Below are 24194 nucleotides of genomic sequence, written 5' to 3' on the forward strand. Positions count from 1 at the left end.
TGGAGTGAAGCAGACTAATATTCCAAGAGGAATAGAAATTATTCCATCCTTTGCTATTCTCAAAGGAAATCCAGCCTATATTCACCTAAATGTCAGTTCAAAGAGTAATATTTTATTTCATAACGAGTGATCTAACGATAAAATGACTATTTTTTTGCTATTACACATCTATAGCAGTTAAGGTATAGCATCTAATCATTAGCCATTATAACAACCATTATTTCATTTCAAATTAAAATTATTTGGAGATTTGATTGGACAAATAATGGGAGGTCATCATCTCCATCCCAACGGCCGCAAACACCTTCCACCGGGCATCATACGACCGACGGCTGCATGAGGTTACGGGCTGCCTCGCAGTCGCAATCAAGCATATGACATTAGAAAAGCAACCAGCTGGCACATCATCCCACCAGCGTAGAGCCAACAAGAACCAATAATTGAGCAGGTAGGTTCTTATGATGTCACTTCAGAGGCTTTGAATGGTGCAGAGGTGCAGGCATTCCAAGATGTAGACATGATGACATATACTGCACTTTTTTTAGGGAATGGGTACAGTGGAAAAAGAAAAAAAAAAAAAAGAAGATAATAATAAAGCAATAGCCAGCCTCTATAGCTTGATGATTTGATGGCATGATGTCTTCATGCATGGTTTCCTGCGGAACAAAGATATCCATGTCGGAATCTGCAGTCTTGGCTTAAAAAAGAGCTAGCATGCAAACCCTGGACATGGGAAGCTAATGGATTTCTCAGACACAAAATTTAGATTAAAATTTAAATGTACAGCAGAACTGAGGAGGAACAATTTCTTTTACAAGTCAATCAAGCTTTCCACACAGCCGTTCCACTGAGTTCTATTTTGTCGATCATTACCGGAGTTTTTTTTTTTTTCCTTTGTTTTCTCCAATGAGGAAAAAGAGAGCTATTTGACGCTCCATATATAGCTGGTTCGACAACAATAGCTGAAACTGTAGAAGTTTTAATACCATTATCTAAATACTACACGATTCTCCTCGTCTGCAGGCAGTGTAGCCCCTCCACTCACTTTGTCTGTGCATCTGTGGAAAAGCCTTCAGGTTGTCACTCTGTTTTAGGCCTTGAAATCCATTTTTGTACAGGCGATCAGCCAATGGAAACATATGAATCCCACAAATAATGGATGTCTCACGTGATGGCTGCTAATCCAATGACATTATCTTCTTCAACACTTGCTCCGACGGCCGAGCTACGGGTTTTAGCTGAGTATCAAGGGTAAATAAAAGCCGATGAATGTCAGGTAAAAAGACATTCCAAAAAAAACAGATAACAAGCACGATTAAGAGGAACACTTTTCTCTGAAAGACTGCAAATCAGATGTACTGAAAGCAATCTATGAACAGTTTCCATTTGAAAATAGTTTATATGCATCATAATCCCTTCCTCAGTTGTGTATGAACATGCAACAAGTAGCCGTAAATAATCTCATGTCAACTGCTTGGAAAGCAATACACTTACGTGTGACTCAAGACTGCAGCATGCATTCAGAATAAATAATGTCGAAATAAATGATGATGCATCAAGTAAAGACCAAGTTTCCGCCACCTATGTTAAACAAAATCATCATATAATTTGGAAGCAAGCTTTATTTAACACATCTTCACATGCTTTCAAGTACCAATTCATTTATCATACAGTTGACAATTGTTTATTCCACTCGATGGCATTGTACAAACTCTCATACACCAAGGCTCCAGTATTTAGTATGTTTTCTATAACAATCATTTGGTATCAATCCTGTCAAGGTGGTTAATAACTTGATGTTGATTGGAACCAAAGAGTTTTAAGCCTCTGGAGCTTTGGCCCAACAGTTGGCACCCTGCTTTTGTGGGCAGCAGTCGTGAGTTTGAAAACTGTCCAAATTTTGAATGAGCCAGGGTTAATTTGAAATGGTTCTACGTCTGAATCAGGTAGTTTGTGGTGGGTTAAGACCTGATTCAATGCAGTGGGGTGGTCCAAGGCTTGGCTTCATGTACTTCACTGGTTTGGAGCAATTCTAGCAGTGTAAGCAGTTTAAGCTTGGTCATGGAGTAGTTTGTGCATGGATCAGAACAATTCTGGATCTAGATCAAGGGCAGTCAAGTGGGGGAACACCATCATGTAACAGACATGTAACTTCTTAGCACTGCTTGTATTGCCACACAAGTGCAACTTTGATGTTTTAGTTTGATAGTCCAAGCTGATGATATAATCAACTGTATTTGACTTGTATACATCTACAAGTGGGTTGGACATAGCCAAGATATCATTTTCTAATTTGATTTATTTGAGCAAGTCTAATGATAGCTTTACTACATTATAACATATAATACATAGTACAAGTTGACTTTGTGAAGCAAGATTTTAAGTACTGCCCGACACACTCTATGGAATAGTACATACCATGTTAGTGCCCAGGGTTGAAATCTTTCACATACTGACCTTGTACAGAGCCTTGAAATTTTAATCATTTCTCAGCACCTCACTGGCATGCAGCAATGGCATGGTATTGGTCGGTGTCCAGCACGAGCAAGGCATCACACATATATTGTGCCAGTATCAGACCAGCATTCCACAAGCATGCAATACTATGAAGTTTATTTTTCAATATTAAAAGAGAAACCCATCTGTTTTTGTTTCTCCTGTGCATTCATAAGCTGGCACCAGTGTGCAGAATGAAGTATTTTGCTGTTGCATTGATCACATTACATGATAATTGAATGTATTCCCACAATAAAGATATTTTCAGTAAAATCAGGTCTAAGCCTCCAAGGCAATAAAAGAAATAATAGAAATAAAATTTTAGGCAATAGCAGAACATCCAGATATGAAACTCAAAACAATAGGATGCTCAACAAAGAAAATGGTAAAGGCCATGTGCGCACCTGTTACATTGGTTATGACATTTGTGCTCTTCTGAGCAGCAAGAGCTTTCAACTTGTTTCCAGTAGCTATTAAAAGCAAGCTCCTCATATGTTGCTTTTGTTCTTTGGGACTACTAGTTTTTGTCAGAGCATCCTCAAAAGCAAGTAGATCTTCTCTTTTAATACAAGGAAGGGACAACAGAATCTGCACATAGAAATTTTGAAATGTTAAAGAATGTTTACATAGGACTTTAAAGCCAAACATAGAATATAATTTCTAAATTACCTGTCTGGGTGCAGGATCTCTATCTGCTAGATAGACATATATTTCACGACAAAGACCAACAAGATCGGCACTTATAATAGCATTTGACTCCAGGGCGAGACCTTGAATTATTGCATAGAACAAATCCTTAGCAACAAACTCTCTAAGTTCCACGTTATTCGTTGATATAGCAAGAAGAATGAGAGATCCACAAAAAGGGATAACTTTATTCACTGCTTCACCATCTGTCCATGCAAACACTTCGATACTTATCCTCATTGCAGGAAGAGCAAGGCCTTTGTGCGCAATAAGAAAGCTGCAAGTGAACATAATTTTCAGCTCTACCTATTATGATAATCCTACAGTTTACAAGAATCAAAAATTGAAGCTCAGTGAGGGTTATAGCAGACAATATTATGAATTTACCCAATCATAGAATTTGAGACAAAAGCATCCAAATCTCTAAGCGAAGACACTTCCAGGCGATTGATGGGCCCAAGTTGCTCCAAGGATGGAAGTCCACTGTTTAGACCTGGTGAAGCTAAAACTGAGAGAAGAGAACATATCTCACGAGTCAAATCACGCAGCAACTTTTCTTCCATTACTTCCACCTTTAGCTCCAGTCCAGAAAGATTACCAAAGGTATCAGGAACCTTTGCTCTACCCTCGTGCAGAAGACTGGACCATGAACAAGTAAGAGCTTGCTCACAGTAGAGAAATAATGGATGCAAGATGTTTTCTAGCCATGTCTCCCACAAATCTGCAGGACAGAACTTGACCAAAGGAATAACAACTAAATGAATTAGTTGGCGCATGTGTCTAAATTCCATTGATTGGACATTCTCCACAAGGGCTAGTGCAACAGATGGACTCTCAACACATCGGAAAAAGGCATCTCCAATAGTTGCTGAGAGGCCGACGACATTATACCTGAAGCAATGCAAAACAACTGCTTTATTGGGATATAGTATGTTAAAAAGGTGCCAAAATTGCAAAGATACGGCAGTAAATACCAGCATGTTTAATATCCCAGTGCAAGCATATTAATTTATAATACATCATAATGTTCAGTCAAAACTAAAAGCAATAGACGAGGCAAAAGAGGAGAAACAAATTTCAAAACCTAAACAAGTCAGAGACATGCAGCAAGTCCAATGCTTACCCACTGTCCCTGATACCCTTCAACCAGTTCCTTATGTCATTTTCATTTGACTCTCCTTCCCTGTTCATGTCCGTCTGAGACCCATCAGCAAAACTCACCTGACCTTTTGGTGGTTTAAGATTGCTTTCCCCAAGAAGAGTAGCCTGCTCAACATGGCTCATACTCTTTGCTGCTCTTAGTTCACTTGTCAAAGCTTGAGCTACTGGTTGAGACCAAAGAGCATGCACAGAACGAAGTAGCTGCGATGAACAAAAGTGCACCACACTGAAAATTGTCTCAAACAACAAATTTATCCTCGTAATGCACTAAAAGTTCTGCATACATTGATATGTTTTCAGGCAAACAAACCACACCCACCTCCCTAGCCCAACCAACAAAGAAAAAGAAGGAAAAAATGAGGATACAGAAACTTCCTGCTTCTTACACATATTGACTTACCCTTAGTAGAGGGGGCAGCATCCATGATAAATGAGAAGACATGGGATGGGGATAAGTGGAAATATCTGTGGGTGCAGAACATCCTTGTAGATTCATCATAGCCTTTTTAGTTCCACTCCTTTTCAGAGCCTTCTCAAAGAATGTTACAGTATGGAAAATTGACCACATAAATTGTGTGTCGGAGCAGAGACGTGCCAGACCAAATGGTTCAGACAAATAAGCATTTTGCCATTCTAATGGTGCCCACTGTTTATTTAAAGGTTCAAGTAACCAGGCTAACACTTCCTGATGTTGCTGAATCCTAAATGTGAAAAATAGAATAAGATATCTATTCACAAGTGCTCTAGGAGGGAAAATAGTGCATCAAGAACTACTCTAAGCTGTTTGAAAGGTGCATGACTTGGATAAGCATGAGGTAATGTACTTACCCAGCAGAAGATGCCATGACAAGAAATGCTTCACCTAGAAGATTATGCTCACCACGAAGTAACCGACCCTCTCCTTGGAGATAAGCCATCATGTCAGCAATACCCTATTGCGTCAAAAATATAATAGTTAAAATATAATGACATTTATTCTATTTGACAGAGGAACTAAAGATATGCAAGCTGCACAATGCAATACTTCTAGCTACCTACTGTGTGATTCTATGTTTTGGCAGAAAAAATGGAAAGATTTTTTTTTCTTTATTTATTTATTTATTTTATTTCAGAATCAGGGTAAACAAATTCCATTAGACATGCCGCATTTATATGTGTACAAAAAAAGGAGGCAGGTGAAGTGCATGTTCCATGAAAATAATAAATCACATAAAATAGACAAATTTGGAGGGCAAGCCTTGGCGTAATGGTAAGGTTGCTCCATTTTGACAGGGGTGTTGCAGGTTTGAAACATAGAAACAATCCGTGTGTATGGATAAGGCTGTATGTATCTAATCCTGCAATGGCAAAAGCCTCATGCACCAAAATGCCTTTTTTATAAAATAGACAAAACTGAATATAAAAATAAAAATAAAAATAGAAACTAGGAGATGATATTGAGCAAACTTAAAAATAGAAACATGAAACACAATAGAAAATGAAATCAAAATAAAATACAATGCAAAACAAGCTAAAAAAGCATGACAAGAAATAACACAAGTAACAAAAGGTTAATAAAAATAAAACAAAATAGAATGCAAAAATATTTTATGTTAGAATGCAATCCCATCGATTGTTTCCCTATTTAGAATGGTTTGAATACACCCCGTTGGTGTAGCCTTTATCTTTCTTATTTCTATCAAGAAAAGGGTAGTAGCATTCTATATAGATACAGAAGTGAAGGAGCATGATGGCATACTAAATCAGGATCTTATAATACTTGAATGTTCAAGCAAGGTTTTAAGTGCTAGCTTGAGTGAACTCATGATGGACAGCATGTAACATGCAGGCTAGTACGTGTAATGGCATCAGGCCAGATAACACCCAGTAAACCCTTTTTCTGTTTTTTTTTTTTTTTTTTTAAATTACAAAAGGCTCTTTGAAGATTTGTCTTTTTTAATATCTTTTGTTCTATACAGCTTGGCATGTGCATTGGCATGGAAAGAGATGAATTGATATGTTTTTTGCCAGCCAGTAGGTCAGATCTCCAGCAACACCAGAACTTGAATCATTGAGGTAAAGAAAAAAAAATTCAAAACACAAGTCCATTAAAGAGAGATGGTTGGGAAGTGGTTTAGCCACAGTCATGGGTATAATAAAAAGTGAAGTGGGTGTAGGAAGAACTTTAAAGGAAAATTTAAATCAAGAGAGGAAATTAATGGATAGTAATCAAGAAAACAAAACAGACAAATAACTAGATAGAGAAAGAGATGTAGACCTATTTATATTCTTGTTATTTTTTAAGGAAACTATTTGAGAGTTCTTGGGAGTGGATTAAGTAGGGGAGGGCAGGCTTTGGCACAACGGTAAGGTTCCTCCATTGAGACTTGGGTGTCATAGGTTCAAAATATGGAAATAGCTCCTCTGCATGCAAAGATAAGGCTGCATACGTCTAACCCTCCCCAGACCTCAAATTGGCAGGAGTCTCGTGCACTGGGATACTCTTTTTTACTAAGTTGGTGCAGAGCTTTGTTTGGCTTCGATTTTTGGGAGGGGGCATTACCAACCTGCTGTTGAATTATCTATAGAGACCCCTTAGCCCCACATATGCTCGTCGCAACCGCCCCACCCCACCCACCCTCTCCTTTAAATATCATATCAGATTTAAAAAACATTGTGATCACACTCTCAAAATCCATAGCATAATCCATCTACAATTACCCACTTCTCCCTTTATGCCTGGTACACAACCATTAACTGCCTAGCCTTTTTTGTTTTCATGCCTACTCTCTTAAAATATAGGAGTTTTCAAGTATTTTGAAACCAAGAAACAACAAGCCCCTGGTTCTTTCAACCAAAAATCATTTTTAGCAAAACTTCTTATGAGTAGATTACTCCCTCTATGGTTAATCTTGCACAAGGCTTGTAAGGACCCGTGTAGGCAGTGTTTAGCTCCACATTTTGTATGCGCTAAGAAGATCTTGAGTACTAAAACAAGGCCAAGGATCCTAAAATATATCTTTCTGACTAGCCATTTTGGATGAGATTCAGGATTGCTACAGATGGTATGAGAGGAAACCCAGCACCATGACCTATGCAGACCAGGAGATGCTGCAGCATAGGAATTTTTGGGACTGAATATGAGCCGATCATGGTGTTTGTGATTGTGTTTGTAGTTGGACCTATATCTGGTGAGGATGCTGAGGCTTAAATGGAGGGGAAGTATGTGAGGACTAATGTAGGATTTTGTTTAGTCACACATTGGTTATATGCTAGCCAATAATCTTAAAGTACAACCTTTTGGCCAGCCTTTTTGGATGATACCCATATCGTTATAAGTGTTGAATCACAAAATTCCTTACTAAAACATGTAACTACTTCAAGGTTGCTACTTATATGTTGCATTTTCAATTATACTGATAAAATGGATGAAACCATAAGATACAACTACAATATAGTTTTGTTCATTTTCCTTGAAAGTTATAATTTTTCTAGAAAGACATTTGATGAACATTTGACGCTCAAGGCAATACCTTCTAGTTCTGCTATTTGTAGAGAGAGTTCCCACTGTTGCAGGTAGCAATGCATGACAGACTTTGAGATCCATGTTTGGCATTTGATGTATGCAAAGCTATCTATGGTCCATGCTGAACTGATATGAGTACCAAATGGATCCAAAATTTTGTTTTGCATTACTGTCTTCGCTCTACAAATACCATGGATCCACCAAACCTTAACCTCATCCGACGTTCTTGACCTCACTGCAGATGAATCTTAAGACCTGTTCCTAAGAGTCATTGATTCTTGCTAGATACAAGACAGTTTGCTAGTCCCAAAGAGGAGGAAGTTAAAAAAAAATCAGGTGTTAGAATATTTGTGGAATATTGTAAGGTTCAAAACTCTAATTTCTTAATTCAGTATAATATATTACAGGGTGATTAACCTAATAGATGTAATATTCAGTACCATCACCTAACCATTGGTAAGGAGTTTTCCAAGGATCTTTGATATCTTTGGTCATGAATGTGTATTCCTTTTGTCCCTGATGCACTTAGAGTTTGTCCAATCACCCTTTCAACTCTAATAGCAATTCCAAAACTTTCATGTATTAAAGGGTCATCAACCAAGATGTTTTTAAGTTTGGGGTTCCAATTATTTACCCGCAACTTTAAACTTATCTAAACCTACTCAAAATAAACAGGTTTTGCTGAGGATTTCCAACAACTGGATCACTTTGGGTTTTTGGGTAATCTAAGATCATCCTGATTATGTACAGGTCAGGTTTGGATTTCACTACCTGATCTGATGGTCACCTTGGATTGGATAAAGTACTCTAAGACTGGCCTAAGCCTTCAAAATAGTGGTAATAGTATATTGGCCATGAGTTGGTCAAGATATGGTTCGGGTGATAAGGAAGGGCATGCAAATGTTCATCTAATAAGGCAGGCAATGCAAATATTAATTAAGAAAACATCGAAGTAAAACTTGCTTCATCGAGTTTAGGGATTATCATGATTTCTTAGCCACTTCAATTCCTTCTTCTTCCTCCAAAATAGTGGTAACAGTACAACCCTACCAAATAGTCTGGATAAGGCTTCATTTGGATATAATGTTCTGTGCATCAAGAATTAGGTTGCTAGCTAATCATGTATTATATCATATAATACACACTTTGCAGGCAAGGTGTCAGGATGCTGCAAGGTTGCGTACCTCTGTATGTGTGCACCAAACTATAATGCTGCAAATCAACTAGTATCTCTGACGTGTTGTTAGATGTGTGCCCTAGATGCCAGATTGGCTGACACATTCCTGTACAAATTTAAGGACAAATTTGTAATTTTGACTATAAATAAATAAAAGGGTTATTCTACTATCACATTGTGTACATTATGTCTGTGATACATCTTTTGAGTTAGTAGGAATGTTAATTCATATTTTCAAGAGTTGAAAATTTAAGGCATGAATTTACATAACTCATAAACAGCTCCTGACCATAGGATCATCATGAGGATGGTAATCGATCCGGAAGGTTGGTGTACGATCGCTTCTTTAGGGTAGATGTGTCTTGAGTCTACAGTGTGGAGACACCGGAGCGAGAGTACAGGTATTCATTGAGAACGAGAGTACTGAGCGTGACCACTTCGAACAGTCATAAGAAAATCTACCTTCTCGTCGATGACTAGCTCAATGCTGCAGCTGTGTGTCTAGTTCTTTGACCTGAGGTACATCGACAGTTCACCTTGAGTATGTTATAGTTTGACTACACCATAACTCGGTCTCCTAGCTATTCGAAACCCTGAGGTGTATGTTGGCTGTAGCATATTCATTGTAGGAACCAGATCGCACCAAGAAGGGATCTATCAACCTCGGTAGATAAGAGTAGTCCTATGATGATCGAAAGATTGAGTCCTTAAGCCCATGACCATGGCAGAATGAAATAATGGAAAAAAAATTTTCATTAAGATTTCACATCGGACTTGGATCGATCGATTGATTCATATGACTGATGTTGGGTTTGACGAGTTCACTTTAACCCTAATTCAGTTGGGACTCATGATAGAGGAACTCAATCACACAGGTAGCTGCACCAAGAGGTTCGTCTTCATTTCTGATGGATTGCCACCATATACTGCTAGGTGTCACTGATGGATTTTGGAAGCAATTAGAATAATCTTGATGATCGATCATTCTAATTGCCTGAATCAGAAGAGTTCTGGTCCATCGAAAGGAGTTTTGATGATGTCGATGATGAGATCACGACATGTCTCATTACCATACGGAAATGAACCTAACTGAATCACACAAACAAGAGTTAAGGTCTGGATGTCATCAACTGAGCTAGCCCAGTTCGATTGATTTGGATTAGATCCAATTAGGTTCAAGGAAAACGTGCTAGCACACGATTGAGCCTAACTTTCTCCTCGTGTAATCTTTTCTATCTCGACTGAGCCAAATGTGATTTGACTCATCCAGAGAACCTTGAAAAGATTTCTCACAGTCTGACTGGAGCCAGTACAGCTCAGAAAGGACTTGTCTTAATTCATGAGATGAATTTAAGACAACACCTGCTAATTCCTGTCACCTGTCATTTTCGTTTTAGGACATTGGTCAAACGTTGACCCATGGACCTTGGACTGAAGGCCACTTGGCAAGAGGTCATTGGAGAGTTTTAGTGGAGTGTTCACCTGCTAAATTAGCCCTCAATGTGGGCGCCATAATCAGATATGGCGTGCACCCCAAGTGGATAAGGATAGAATCTCATGAGATGATGACTTTGATCCCTTGATCAACTTGGATTGTGGGGCGCCAATCTCACTATGCTTATCCAGTGTTGGTGCCAACAGTAGGAGGGATTGTGGGGATTCTTATCTGATATGATCAGATGACATCATTCCATCAATCAAAATTTTTTCAGAATTAATTGAAATTTTTTGATTGGTCGAATGATGTGGCACTGCATGGCGCAGCAGGGTCTATTTAAACCCTGTCTGCACCTAGAGTTTAGAGTCTCTGCTCAATAACCAGCAAAAGCCTGAATCCTCTCCACTTCTCCACGCCCCCTCTACTCCTCTCCCTCCCCTCTTCACGTCCAAGAGGTTGGGCGTCCATCTGGTGCTTGTCCAAGGCATGGTGGCTCTCTGATTAGAAGGCTGCAGAGATTTGTCGAGAAGCTGCTGCTCCAGCTTCAGAAGATCTTCCAGATCAGATCCAGATCTGATTTTTGGAGCAAAGATTCGCGAGGAGAAGACGATCCAGATCCTGTTCGAGTGGATACCGGTAGAGGCCAAGCGACTGCGTGGCTATTTTAGAATCTCGAGCATTGCTACGATCATCTACAGGGTAATCTAGTTACCCTAGAGGTATTTCTCTATTCCTCATGTTTCCAAATTTAATTTTAGATTTAATATCAGATAATAGGAATTAGATCTAATAGATCTTAAATCTGAAATATCGTAGAATAATTTTTTTTTGAAATATTCCGTCCCAGATCTCATTAGATCTGAAAGATCCTACAAGGAAAAAGCCGGTTTTTCCTTCACGTGTTGATATCATAAACATGATACAGATCAATATAGTGGCATGTGCATGTAATTTGCTTTTAATTTTAAGATCAGCACCTCAAGATTTTGAAACCTTCCTGCTGTTTGGGGCAGTTTCGAGCTCTTACCGACTTTTCTTTGTTTCCATTTTTCCTTTTAAGAAGGTGAAGGACTGATCAAAGAATTGGATCAAGTATTACCAGTAAACTTGATAGACAAGGCTCCCACAATATCACTAGTGATGGGTTTCCCATGAAACTAAAAATATGTCGGCAACATGAACATGTTGCTGGCATTTAATCACAGTTATCCGCCCACTTATCTAGCTACAATCATGAAGAACCTATTTTGTTGTAAATTTGTCAACATACTTGTTCGGTACTAGTCTGCACTAAAACTGCCAGAACCTAGACACTTCACAGGTTAAACAACAACTATCATAGATATCTAAAATATTTTATAATAACATCTTTACAGATCACTTAAAACTGTAATTTTTGTTCATGATATACCAACACACTAACATGAAATAGTTAGATTGTCAAAAAGTAGCTACTCATGACATACTGGTCACAAATCATGTTGCTGGCCATTCTTTTGTGATGGTGAGTGGCAAGCATCACCATGGCGGGCATGATACACAAACTGTGATGATCAAAGGCCAACAGATGCATGATACATAATATTTTTAAACCTCGGTGAATACATGCATAAAGTCATATACATAAAAATATATTCGTGCATGTATTGTGAAAAGAATATATATTAAAAATCACTAGTACAAAGAATCATAAACTACTAATTGATTTACTGCAATTTCAAACAAACTGCAACGGAAAAAAAATTGAAATATAACCTTCATATGAGGAAGAAGGCTTTTATCAGCAGCTCTGGCAATCCTAATAAAAGATGTACAAATTTGCAACCTAGCATGTCGAGCATTATTTGAGGAAGGGTCCTGTTGCAGTCCAAGTACAGAGGGTAATCAGATGATACTTCGGTGTCAAAAATTATTTAATCAGAATATATCAAGCATAACCTTGAGTGCAAATGGGAGTGATGTCAAAAGTTCAAAAAGTTTATTGACAACACCAGCAACTGAATCTGGATAGTATTTCAGATAGGGACCAAATGCATCCAAATATCGCCCAAGTGTTACTGCAAGTGTTGGTTCAGTCCATTTCAAAGAAAGGAGCTGCTGAAGAAGACCTGAGTTCACAAAGCAAGGTTAGATTTCAGCATGCTTCAGGATTAACGCATTCACAAGCCACAACAACAAACTGTAACTTTATATGGATAACCTTCAAGAATACTGTGTAATTGAAACTTGGTTTCAGGAGCACTGCTTACAAATTCAGCTGAGCCATCAAAAATTGCACCTACAACTGTTTCAAGGCCCAATTGCATGCTTTCCACTACAACTAGCTCCTGGGATTTAAGTATTGCATCAAAATAGTGAGCATGTCTATTTATCATTAGACTTAGGAAGGCATTCGAGTTATACAAGATGATACAGTGGTATTGAGCCCAGAAACTCAGTAAACTAAAATTGCATATCAAACCTGAGCTGACATTGACGCATGTACAAAATTTCTAATAACCGAGTCAATTCTATGTGAAACCCTTGCTGCAGCAACAAGTGGCTTTCGAAAAGCAATAAGTCTTATGAGCTCCAACTGCACAAGAAAGTAAGAAGCCTTAGTTTTGGGAAAGACATTGATATATATTACACTCGTCAGACACACAATCACCAGCAATCTATTTCCATAAATGATATCCAAAAAGTCGTGCTGAATAAGCAGGCACTTGCATATTTGCGCTATTTTAGCCACTATAACATAAAGTGTTGATAGTCTTGAGTAAAACATTCAAATCATAAATCAATATCTACAATTTGTAAACTGCAATTCTCAAGAAGCATCTATATCAGGTCCATATCTAAGAAGTGAAACAGTCATTCTTCAGTTTTCAATAAAAGATCCTCTTTTCCATGGTGACGGTGGACCACAGAGTCATGCATATGCCATAAGTAGCTCCACTATCAAAAAGTGGCCCTTGAGGGCGTATGTCTAGTCCCACATTGGGTCTGTCTTGGGTACATAAGCATGGCCATGCATTTCAATTTTCATAACTTTTTAGCTCGCCTTTTTCGAGATGGCCCTGGGTCATTATAAATGATATCAGAATTGATCCAACTTGTGTTGTGGCCTATGCGGACTAGGGTATACTGCTGCATGGGCCCTTCTGGGGCAGAGCAGGAGCCAGTCATAGTGTCTTGGACCCTTCCCTCACAAGGATACCAGGGCCTAAACTGAGTTTGGGTGGGGGGAGAGGGGAATGTGTGAGGAGCAGATGTGTTAAGTCCCATATGCATTGGGGAGATCTTGACCAAGGACCCCAGTTAATAACCTTTTGCCTGGCCTTTACCAGTGAGGTCCTGAGTAGCTACAAAGATAAATGTATCAAAAAGTATATTTGCATGTGAATATAGGGAAAACTGGCGGTTATCCAGCATGTTAAAGAAGAGATGAGATACAACTTTTTGTTTTAAATTTATAAAAATAAAAAATTCCTATGTATTTAACTTGGTTCTAGTAAATGAAACAGCATTATCTAACTAACCTAGTCAACCGGCATGCCAGAGAGAAAGGAATATATGACAAGAAAAAGAAACAGCATACCAGTCTAGAACGATACTGGCTAAAGTCACTTTTCCCATCAAACTCATCACTCCACAGTTCTAATGCCTCTGCAGTTGTTGAGGTTCCAACAGCAATATTTTTCTTGAGCATTCGCTGGAAGGAAACATCCAAAATAGCATTGCAGATATCATCATTAATGAATGCTGACACCCCTTTCTTCTCCTTTTCTGCTAGTCCAGAACCAAAGCCCAAATTACTGACAGCTGAGTTGTCCCCAGCAATCTGTGCAGCAGCTTTTGTCTTGGATAGTGATTCTCTCATAACCACCTGTTAGCAATGGAATCAAATTGCCCTCTTAGGGACAAGCCATTCTTCATCATATAATAACCTGCAAGTAATGGTCTGGACAAACACACTTCAAGAACTTGATACATACCAGCCAAAAGAGCAAAGATTGAAAGTGAAGTGCAATTTTAAAATGTTGATAATACTCCAGCATCTGGAAAGAAAAAGATAAACATTAAAACATACAATTAATCCAGAACTAATACAAAGCAATACAAAGGGAGTATAACAAAAGATCATTACAGATACATGTACGAAGTTAAAATTTGGGTACAGATGCATATTTTTTAATCTATCACCTATTAATAAACAGGTAACTGGCATGTAACACATACAGAGCACTAAAAACTAGGTCCCTGTAGTGGTTAATCAGAATGGGCTGGAAGGTCAGTTGATGGTAGCCATATTGCCAGAACTTAAGTCAGCATATTTCTTTTGTTACACTTGGTAGGCATATTTTAAAGTGAGTACAAATTCATCTAATACAATCCTCATGAAGATATCTGCCTTCCTGTTGACAGGGCAATGTTATGCTACAAGGGTCACACGAAATTCAAATACTGGTAATGCTAAAGTTGATAAAAAAGGTGCAGCACCAAAAATAGGAAAGAAAGAGAGCTCTAATCAAGAGCAGCATTTCTCGAATCAAGGCTAAAGATATAGACTTCATAAGAGATAACCAACTCAGTTGAAGTAATCATTGGTGGTTTTTCATTAAAAACCAAGTTTCCAAGCCCCATTTAAAGCATTCAACAACTCTAAATAAAGGACGACAACAATCATTGCCGATGTTAAACTAAGTCCAACAGCATAATAAGACCCCCTTGCTCATGATCATTGAGTACATCTGTGTTCCATAAAACGATGCAACTAAACAATCTCATTTTCTCATGATACAACTCGAAGTTCCACATGATGCTCAGAGATGGACCCACCCGCACAAAACTACAAAGTAACCAGCAAACAGTTACACATTAAAAAGAATCTAGATCCTGTAAGTATATTTTGTTAAGAAATGCACAGCTCTCTATAGTTGGTAGACGACTTATGGAGGAACGTTGTTTGAAGCCAGACCTTATATACAGATACATAACATACAAAATGCAAGTTCACACAGTCAAATCAACAAATGCTGCACCAAACAGTAGTCTTACTAATACTTCAAACAAAAGCCACCCACATGACCTTCTTAATCCAGCTTATATAACATCAAGTTGACCTGATGTGAGTTTCAGTAAACCTCCCTTCTGATTTCTACCAGTCATGTCTCAGCTTAAGGGTCCATGAGAGGGATCAACATTAACACATAGGTAACATCTAGGTTACACTTGGAAGAAATTTAAAAAACAGAATAAACTAATGCATCCATCTGGGCACTTTCAACTTATAAATTGAGTGAAAATGAGAGAAAAACAAAGGCAAAAGAGTCACAAGCATCAATACAACAGGCTACCTCCACCTTTAAAATGAATTCCATGTGCAAAACTAAGTGCTGTAAAACGAATACCGGTCTAAATCATCACGCATGCTCAGTAAATATCAAAATCATCAATTTTTCACCAGCTGAAAGCCCATCACAAGTTAATAAAATGCTGTCTGTGAAATAATAAAATTTAAATACAAGGCATAACTGATAAGTTTCAAATTTTCTAGCAGAAGACTGTTGAATTCCATCAATCACCACAGAGAAGCACAATTTTCACTTGACCACAGTTCTTATTTAGGCAAGTCTTTCCCAATAATAATGTTGCCCTATTTTCTTAGCACACCATCTATATGTCCAAATATCTAACATTTTCTTGCGTCAAGTGCAAAAAAACTTAGAATATCTAGGAAGACAAACAACTGTAACAGTCTTGAATCAAGTGTCATTCTCTGGATTGGCATCAGAATCACCAGTATTATCATCTAACAACTGATCTTTCATTCCAGCTTCTCAGTGATATTTCTTCAGCATCTCGTGGGGCTGCATAGTGAATGCTTAATCCAACCAAACCCTTTTCCCTTGCTGCCTAAATATGCTCTCCCATCTCATAGAAACAACTCTCTCCCTCCCCTCTATGATCATATACACAAACGTCCCCTTCATTTTTCCATTCAACATTTTTTGCCAGCTTTGGACCTCAGACCTCTCTTAAAAATGGAGAAGGATATGAAATGATTCAAGCATCTCACCAGGGCAAAGAAAATAACAAATGGAGCACAGGTAATGCTAAAATGCCATAAATGTTGAGCCACTGGAAATATACATGAATATTAAAACTGGAATATTCCATCAACCTTCAAACCAAGCATATGAATCACTAGGTCCTCACCTGTTGAAGAAATTGAGAAGTCATGGTTCCATCAGCAATGATGCATTGCATGTTAGAAGAACCCAAAGCGACCATACTCTCACATATACATTCTACAAACTCAAATTCACTTTCATCAATAGCGTGAAAATTGGACCTAGATCTGTTTAAGAAATCTCTGGATACATTCATGAGGATCTGGAAGATGGTACTCATTGCAGAATTAAACTCATGTGCAGTAGCATCAGTAGGTCTTTTCCTGCATTTATATATATATATTAAAAATGAAGCAAACAAAATATTGTCAACTAAATAAATGAATTAGATTTAGCTTTGACATGCACATTAGAAAAGGATTGACCAGGCATACCTTTGACAAACAAGTTTGAAAAATTCACAGGCATGGAGGCGAAACTCATGGTAAGGAAGTAAAGACCCGCATCTGTTAAAAGAAATGGTTAGCAACCCCAAATTCTAGCACACATTATCCTAAAGGATAAAAAAAATGCAGTCAGAGTATCATAAAACATACCCATGAACCAGACCATATTTGGCAAGATCAGGGACAGGAGCCCATTCAGCATATGCATTCACAGCATTCAAAGCAGCTGTTACTGTGGCCGCATGCTGTTTTGCTATATCTAACTGTTGTTTAGCATATTCATTCAAAGCAGCTCCAAAGTGTTTTTCAAGCAACTGCAATAAGATGTTATTTGCCTCCTCACTGGAATATATATGCAGAAGCAGAAACAAAACCAAACAAACAACCTTATCCCATCTTTTTGAGGGCAGCAAGCTTACATTGTATAAAAGTGGCAAAATCTCTGTCAGTGATTCTGTAAGTCCACGTAACAGTACCCTACGGCGATCACCTGATATATGCACTCACATTAAATCATATCAAGCAATCAACATGCATATCACTTTTCTTTTTTTATGTTGAGATATTTCTCAAAGACAGATTAATAATTGCAAAACTATTTGGTAAGTAAACACACACGCACAGCGAGAGAGACTCAACCTTCTAGGTCTTCATTATGAACTGTTATATCTTCAGGGAGCCATCTCAGCATCATTGCAACCAACTCAGCCTGATATAAAAAGATTTCATTTATTGTATCACTGAGATGATTGTGGTCATAATCAGCAAAATTAACAGCCAGTTGTAGGAAATAGCATAGGATACCTCTATAGGACCTTTATTAGATAGAGAAACTAAAGATGGTAGCAGCTCATGCCAAAGAGCGACCCCTTCTCTCCTTACAACCTGCCTCAAGAAAAAAGATAACAATGATAAACATGACTCTAGACAAATGATCAACATAAACATAACCAAGGAAATATAAATACCTCAGCAACCAAAGCGGCTGTCTGACTCTTTAATGCCCATTCTTCACGAGGACTGACCATCTCAAATATTAAATTGATGGTTAAATTTGCGAACTCACTCCGTTCTGCAATACTAAATTCATCCCACCTAAATCGAACCAAATGCTGAAACATACATAATGGTGATGATCAGGATATCCAACATAGTAAGAAAAGGCTTTAATCATAAAGACCATAAAATAAAAGGATAGATAAAGTAAAAATTTTGAAGAAGTTGCATGAGAAGTCTCCACATGGGGCATGTTTTTCCTAATAAATGGAAAGTCAATGAGAAGTTTAACTGGATTTTCCCAAGATTGGCATGTGATACTGCATTAGCAAGAGCGCAGTGCACAATTTGATGCTCTAAGGCAGATTTATAGTTCAGGTAGAGTGAAGCGATACATCTTTTACCTTCATGTTCCCATCCATTTTCAATAATAAATACAGAAATATTAATTATTCCATATTATACTACTTTATGTTGTCAACTCCCATATTGTGTTTAGTGTCATCCAAGCAACCAACTCCACACCCCCTATCCCACTTCCTCTCCACAAGTTGATAATACAACCAATCCTATAACTCTCTCTCTCACACACACATGTGATGCACATGCCTAAGTCCTAACACTATTAATATGATATAGAAAACTCTCACAGAATGCAAGAAGCAATTAGAAAAGCAATATATAGTTTTGTCACAATTCATAACCTACAATGAAAAAGATCTTCTATAGTAAAATCAAACTCTGGCACAACTCCCAATCCAGGACCATTGAAAAGCCAATCATAGTCCAAGACACTATTGCATCACACCTTTAATATATAAAAACATATACCTCACTTAAAATTGCACTCTATTTCTCTGTAGAGCATTTTTGAGATAAGGAATAAAATAAAGGGACTGCAATATAAAGAAAAGGGGGCCAATCTGTCAATCAATAAACCCGATATATCTTAACTAAGTGTTGCACTTGCCACATATCCCGCTGGCAAGTTCGGACATTTCTCTTTCTCTCTGTGCATGTAGCTATATAACCTGTCTGGTCTTAATAAACATCCACCTAATGATCTTGCATGACCAAAGTCTGTTAATGCTGGTCACTAAAAAGAAATTTTAATTCCTGCCCACTATTTTCCATTGTTAATGATATTAAAACATGAAAGGTGGTGGATGATCATGAACCTGCAACATTTTGAATCCATGTAGCCGAATCTCAGAGGACCAATCCTTGCCAACCAAAAGAAGAGATGTCTTTGCCAACACGCGAATATCTCCACTTTTAACCTGCAGAAATTTTTTTACAGAAAGAAGACAAACATGATGAGGGGTTGAAACCAAATGATGTGTTGGGATTCATCACCCCAGGTTGCTTATTTTTGTAAATTGAATGAAAAGAGGCAACATAAAACAATAACAATATGGAATGAAGTTAACAAGAGAGAACAGATAACTACATTCAGGACCTATATGTCCTAAAAATCTAGTGCACCAAGTTCTAGTTGAGGTATTACAACATTCATATTCATATTCTACACTTACTACAGTGAAAAAAAAAAAGGCTATCTAGCAGCTTATCAGTAATAAAGGACAAAAATGATTCAAACCTACCATTTCGATACCTCCCAATATGCAAATTTACAAGAATCTATCTATAGCACAACACATTTTCTCATCTGTGAAATCAGTCATTATTGTGGAATCTTCAAACTAATAACCAACTCTACTAAACTGTCTAAACTCTAAATACAAGCTCTGAGATCATGATATATTAGGCAATCCCATTCCTACACAGGTCTCGACATTATATTTTGAACACAAAAGGAAGAATTTGATTTGACAGTCCTATTTCTGTAACAAATAGCATGAGTGAGACATCCAGTTTACTATAATTAGTGAAATGCCATTTGCTCCAATTTAAGAAACAAATTGACATTGGATTCTCAACTTGTTCCATTGATGGTTCTTAAATCAATGAAAAAAGACAAACAGACCATCAATATCACTATATTTTTAGCTTAAAATTGAATTTATACTTAGGATCTTCCAAAGTTGTCATGAAAATATAGCTAAATTATATGATTCCAAAGTTAATGAGAAAATTTTAAACAACAAATAAAATAAAATGCCTAAAAAGCCTGTAGAGAACCTATTAACTCTAACCGTTACGTTCTTTGATCAAAATCCATGATTTTTATGATCTTGTAATCAACCTCTTTATGTAGATAGAATAGGTAATCCCCAGTCCATATAATATATCATTAACAAATGTAAAAAACCAGATTGACTAGAGCCATGATACCAGCCATGACCAATGCTTGGTACCATAATGGTGCTTCTGATACATACTTTTTAAGCATACCAACAATTACAAAAACAAATGGAAAAGAAAGAAAAACAATGAACCAAATAAATAACAGATTTAGAAAATCTGTAATGAAGATATCGAACCGTAGTCAGTTGTCTTTCTACCAAACCAGCCAATTAGCAATTTTGACATTTTTCACAGCTATCACACCTGTTCCCACATTATGCAAACTTGATGAATCCTCTTCTCTAACAATTCTATTATATGCAAATTCCATGTTACGAAGTTTCACTATGGTATCACATTTTGCCGGACTGTATTGTACCATGGGTTGGTATGAAACCAAAAGCGATTCCTATTGGCTTGTAACAAGTATGGACACTGACACCAATTCATAATGCAAATTCAGCTCATTCAAGAGATCTTCTCCCATGAAGTAGAGAAATGCCAATTCATTAGGAATACAAAGAAGGTTAAGGCCAATATAGGAACAGAACCAGTAGGTTAGATCTTGTATAGACCTAAATTCTTCTCCTTCTCAATGCTATTCTTTGCTGCATCATATCCAATGAACTTCAAAACAGATTTGTTAAACAAGTGATTACATAAATTACACTACATACACAAATACATGCACCTCCATTAAAGCACTCAATGGAAGAGCCTATTCTTTCAGCACTGCTTTTTCATTTTTAAGGATGTTTAAAGAAGCAGAAAAGAGATGAACCAACAAAAAGGTCATGCCTCTATTTTAATGCCACAAGCTGAATAATATTGATAGAACCAGACACATGAAGTAGGGCTATTCAATTAAACAGAAGTAAACTCAAGCAACAGGTTTTGGGAAAGAAAGGGCCTTAAGGTTTTCCAAGATTCTGGCTTTTCCTTTCAAGCAAATGACCAATAATAGCCCAGAAAGGATCTCCTATTTTCCTCTCTATCTTTCAAACCAATGATCAATTGGAATATATTAATCTATTCCTGAAACATTCAATATACGAGTCAAATTCTCTACTTAAAAGTCCTGGTATGTTATATCGACGTAAATCAACAGCGATATTACTGCAAACAAAACCACAGATTCTTAAACTGAATATTAATCTCCAAGCTACATATACCATATCATATTCTATGTGACTAGATAGATGGACATTTAGACTGCCATCTATAAAGATTGTTCTTATCAAAATTTACCTACTCCTAAAACTGATCTAGTTCCACCCTCCTAAAACCTAATTGTTGTACGCATGCTAAAATGACATGATATGTCTCCTCTTTTCTTGACCAAGCAACTATAGCCTAACGGGAATCCTTGTACAAGTTTATCATCATAACTCCATCAGCCAATATCCATTAACCATTTCTAGCCCGAGTCTATACCACCACATACCTTGTATGAGTTGCAGAGTGAAGGGGGGAAAAAAAAGAAAAAGAAAAATCCCTCTTCCTCTATGTCAATCCATGCATCTTGTAGCATGTAGTAACCCAAAGCCTCAGCCAAAAAGACTAGCCAAAAGGTCTCATTTGCATCCCTTCATCCTATATAAGCACCCACGATCTGTCCAGTGCATTAGTGATACTATACAGGTGCTTGCATTGGCACGTCACATAGTCTCCCCATTAAGCCCTAGTGTTCTCACCAAGCTAACATCCATATCCAATCAGATAAGCCACAATTCGCCCGTGGTCAACCAAAATTGGGCCTGTGTTGCAATATCCCCCAGTCCACATGGATCGTGGATTGGGTCTACTCTAATACCATTTGTAAAAATCACCCAACCTCACCTAAAATGGCTAGCTAAAAAGTATTATTTAGGTTTCTTGACAGACTTGACTATGTATAAGTACCAAAGATCTACCCAATGTATAATCGATGTGGGTTTAAACATACACTTGCACGTGTTCTAACATTGTATCTTTCAAATTTCTTTGTCTGCATTGTCCAATAAGTGTGTTCAGCGTGTGTGCCATTCACAAATCAAGAGGTAGAGCTAAAGGGGCAAACAAGAGCCACAACCTCCCTAGTCCCCCTCACCTCCCTCCACATAAGCCAAAATCCATTGCTTTAGCCTGCATCAATCATGACGTGCAGCCCCCTTCTGATTCCTTTAAATATGACAAGTTACATTGCCCATTGAAGCTCTCTTTTTAAGCTAACACCTAATATGGCAGTTAATCATGATAAATAATCACGTGATTTATGCCACATAAGTAAGCCAGCCTACCTCTCTCATACACACACAATCACTATAAGACCAACCATGCCCACTTCATATGTGCCATTTCTTGAACCATGGAGGTCTAGCTTCTCACTTATCTACTTTAACCTAAATCCATCTATTTCTCAATCTTTTATTTAATAGAATACATTGGATTAATATGTCTTTAAAATTTGAATTATCATCTCTTGTTGAATCATGTGAACATATGTTCTTTTGTAATAACTTAGTGATAAGCAGTACTCTATCTAAAAATTCTTCAAGTGGATATCCACAGTATCTATTCAATGTGTATTACTTTCAATACACATCTATATACACAAGGTGTTGTTATCATAACATGACTTACTCTAGAGCAACTCGACAGTCAACCAGTCAAGATTGGATCAGTCAAGTTCTTACTTAATCAGCTGTTGGAATGTTTGTTCTCAGGCCATGATTTGAGTAAAATACTGAAAATCTAACTTAAAAGCATAGCGAAATTTAGTTTCTAAAAATATCCTTTAGGAAGGGTTTTACAAATGTATTATTTGTATTTATTTCTATCATTAACGTTTAATATCTCTACACATACATTTATTGACCTTTTTTTTTTTTTTTTCTGGATTAGTTTGATTTGTATACTTTGCACTAAATTATACATTAACTCATTTGTGTCACCAATCCATGCTAATTAGTAGGAATCAAGATAGTTAGGTCCTGGATGATCGTTACCAAGTGATAGCATGTATACTTTTTTCTTCTCTCTCCTAGCTAAAAATTTTTTAAAAAGATTACTAATATCATTGTATCAATTTGTAATGATTTTTGCCTACAGTAAGCTCAACGGTTCCTGGTGATTACAACATTACATTAGCCTAGGCATATATACTCCCCCAGTAGAATAATCATATCTCCTCCGGTGAACATATTGAAATATCTTTACAGACACATAAATACATTAATCCCATCCGAGCTACCCAAAACCCCTGAAAAGCCATGAACGAACATTCAAAAAAAAAATCTAACCATGTTCCTGTTTCACATATCTCCTTCCACTAGCAAGCAAGACTCAATCTTTAAGTCTGGACAAGTTTTATATGGTATGAACGGCTAAAAGAACACATAAGATCGTAACTTGCACCCTGCCCTTAGGCCAAGATTACTCTTTGATCATCGGAAACAGGTGCTCATGTACAAAATCAGTCTTTTTACAATTAAACGTGAATGGATATATAAGTTTATGATCCAAGAACTCTATTCAACAGCAATTTTTAAACCCGATCGTCTTTAAGGAGAAAAGAAATTACTCTGGAAATCTATGCAAACTGAAAAACTTCATTAACTTGAAGGGAGGAATGGCAATCGGCGGAAGCAAAGAAGAAAATGGGGAAAGTAGAGGGGTTGAGGAATGCTGACGGATTCCAAGTAGGCGACGGCCGCCTTTCGCGTATCGGGAGGGGAGCTCCAGTCGAGGGCGGCGGCGATGGCCCGAGCGACGTTGCTCGCCGTACTGCTGCTGTCATCCATTGCCGGATCACAACGGCTCTCAAAGAGAAAAGAAGGGTTTTTCGATTAGATTAGACCGATGGCATTGGATGGCATTAGGGTTTGGCCGAGAGAGAAATAGAGGGAGTAAACGGGAAGAGAGAGAGAGAGAGAGATGAGGAGGA

General features: G+C 37.6%; 1 protein-coding gene across 2 annotated transcripts; it reads right to left on the reverse strand.

Moving 5' to 3' along the window:
* Positions 1–946: 946 nt before the first annotated feature.
* Positions 947–24194, reverse strand: LOC105032109 (protein HASTY 1). Of its 2 annotated transcripts, none has more exons than XM_010906462.4 (22): positions 23941–24194; positions 19201–19302; positions 17995–18138; positions 17831–17911; positions 17666–17735; positions 17446–17516; positions 17177–17340; positions 17015–17086; positions 16666–16903; positions 14442–14504; positions 14045–14332; positions 12926–13039; positions 12665–12791; positions 12403–12572; positions 12220–12321; positions 5173–5276; positions 4745–5045; positions 4307–4545; positions 3571–4074; positions 3166–3460; positions 2901–3084; positions 947–1238 (listed from the first exon to the last, which is right to left on the reverse strand). In XM_010906462.4, exons 1-22 carry the CDS (start codon positions 24049–24051, stop codon positions 1165–1167), a joined length of 3618 nt encoding a protein of 1205 aa, XP_010904764.1. In that variant the 5' UTR covers positions 24052–24194; the 3' UTR covers positions 947–1164. The 2 variants fall into 2 exon arrangements, with proteins under 2 accessions (XP_010904764.1, XP_019701762.1); XM_019846203.3 differs by lacking the exon at positions 23941–24194 and adding an exon at positions 23832–23869 and having other exon boundaries at positions 959–1238.

Source organism: Elaeis guineensis, chromosome 1, assembly GCF_000442705.2.
Source record: "Elaeis guineensis isolate ETL-2024a chromosome 1, EG11, whole genome shotgun sequence".
In the NCBI taxonomy this organism is placed as follows: Eukaryota; Viridiplantae; Streptophyta; class Magnoliopsida; order Arecales; family Arecaceae; genus Elaeis; species Elaeis guineensis.

Bases quoted from the DNA above. Each gene is read 5' to 3' on its own strand.
- LOC105032109 (XM_010906462.4), bottom strand. From the start codon at position 24,051: ATGGATGACAGCAGCAGTACGGCGAGCAACGTCGCTCGGGCCATCGCC. The intron at 3,461-3,570 runs GTAAATTCATAA...GTTCACTTGCAG, and splicing joins GTCTCAAATTCTATGATTGG to CTTTCTTATTGCGCACAAAG. The intron at 3,085-3,165 runs GTAATTTAGAAA...TTCTATGTGCAG, and splicing joins GAGATCCTGCACCCAGACAG to ATTCTGTTGTCCCTTCCTTG.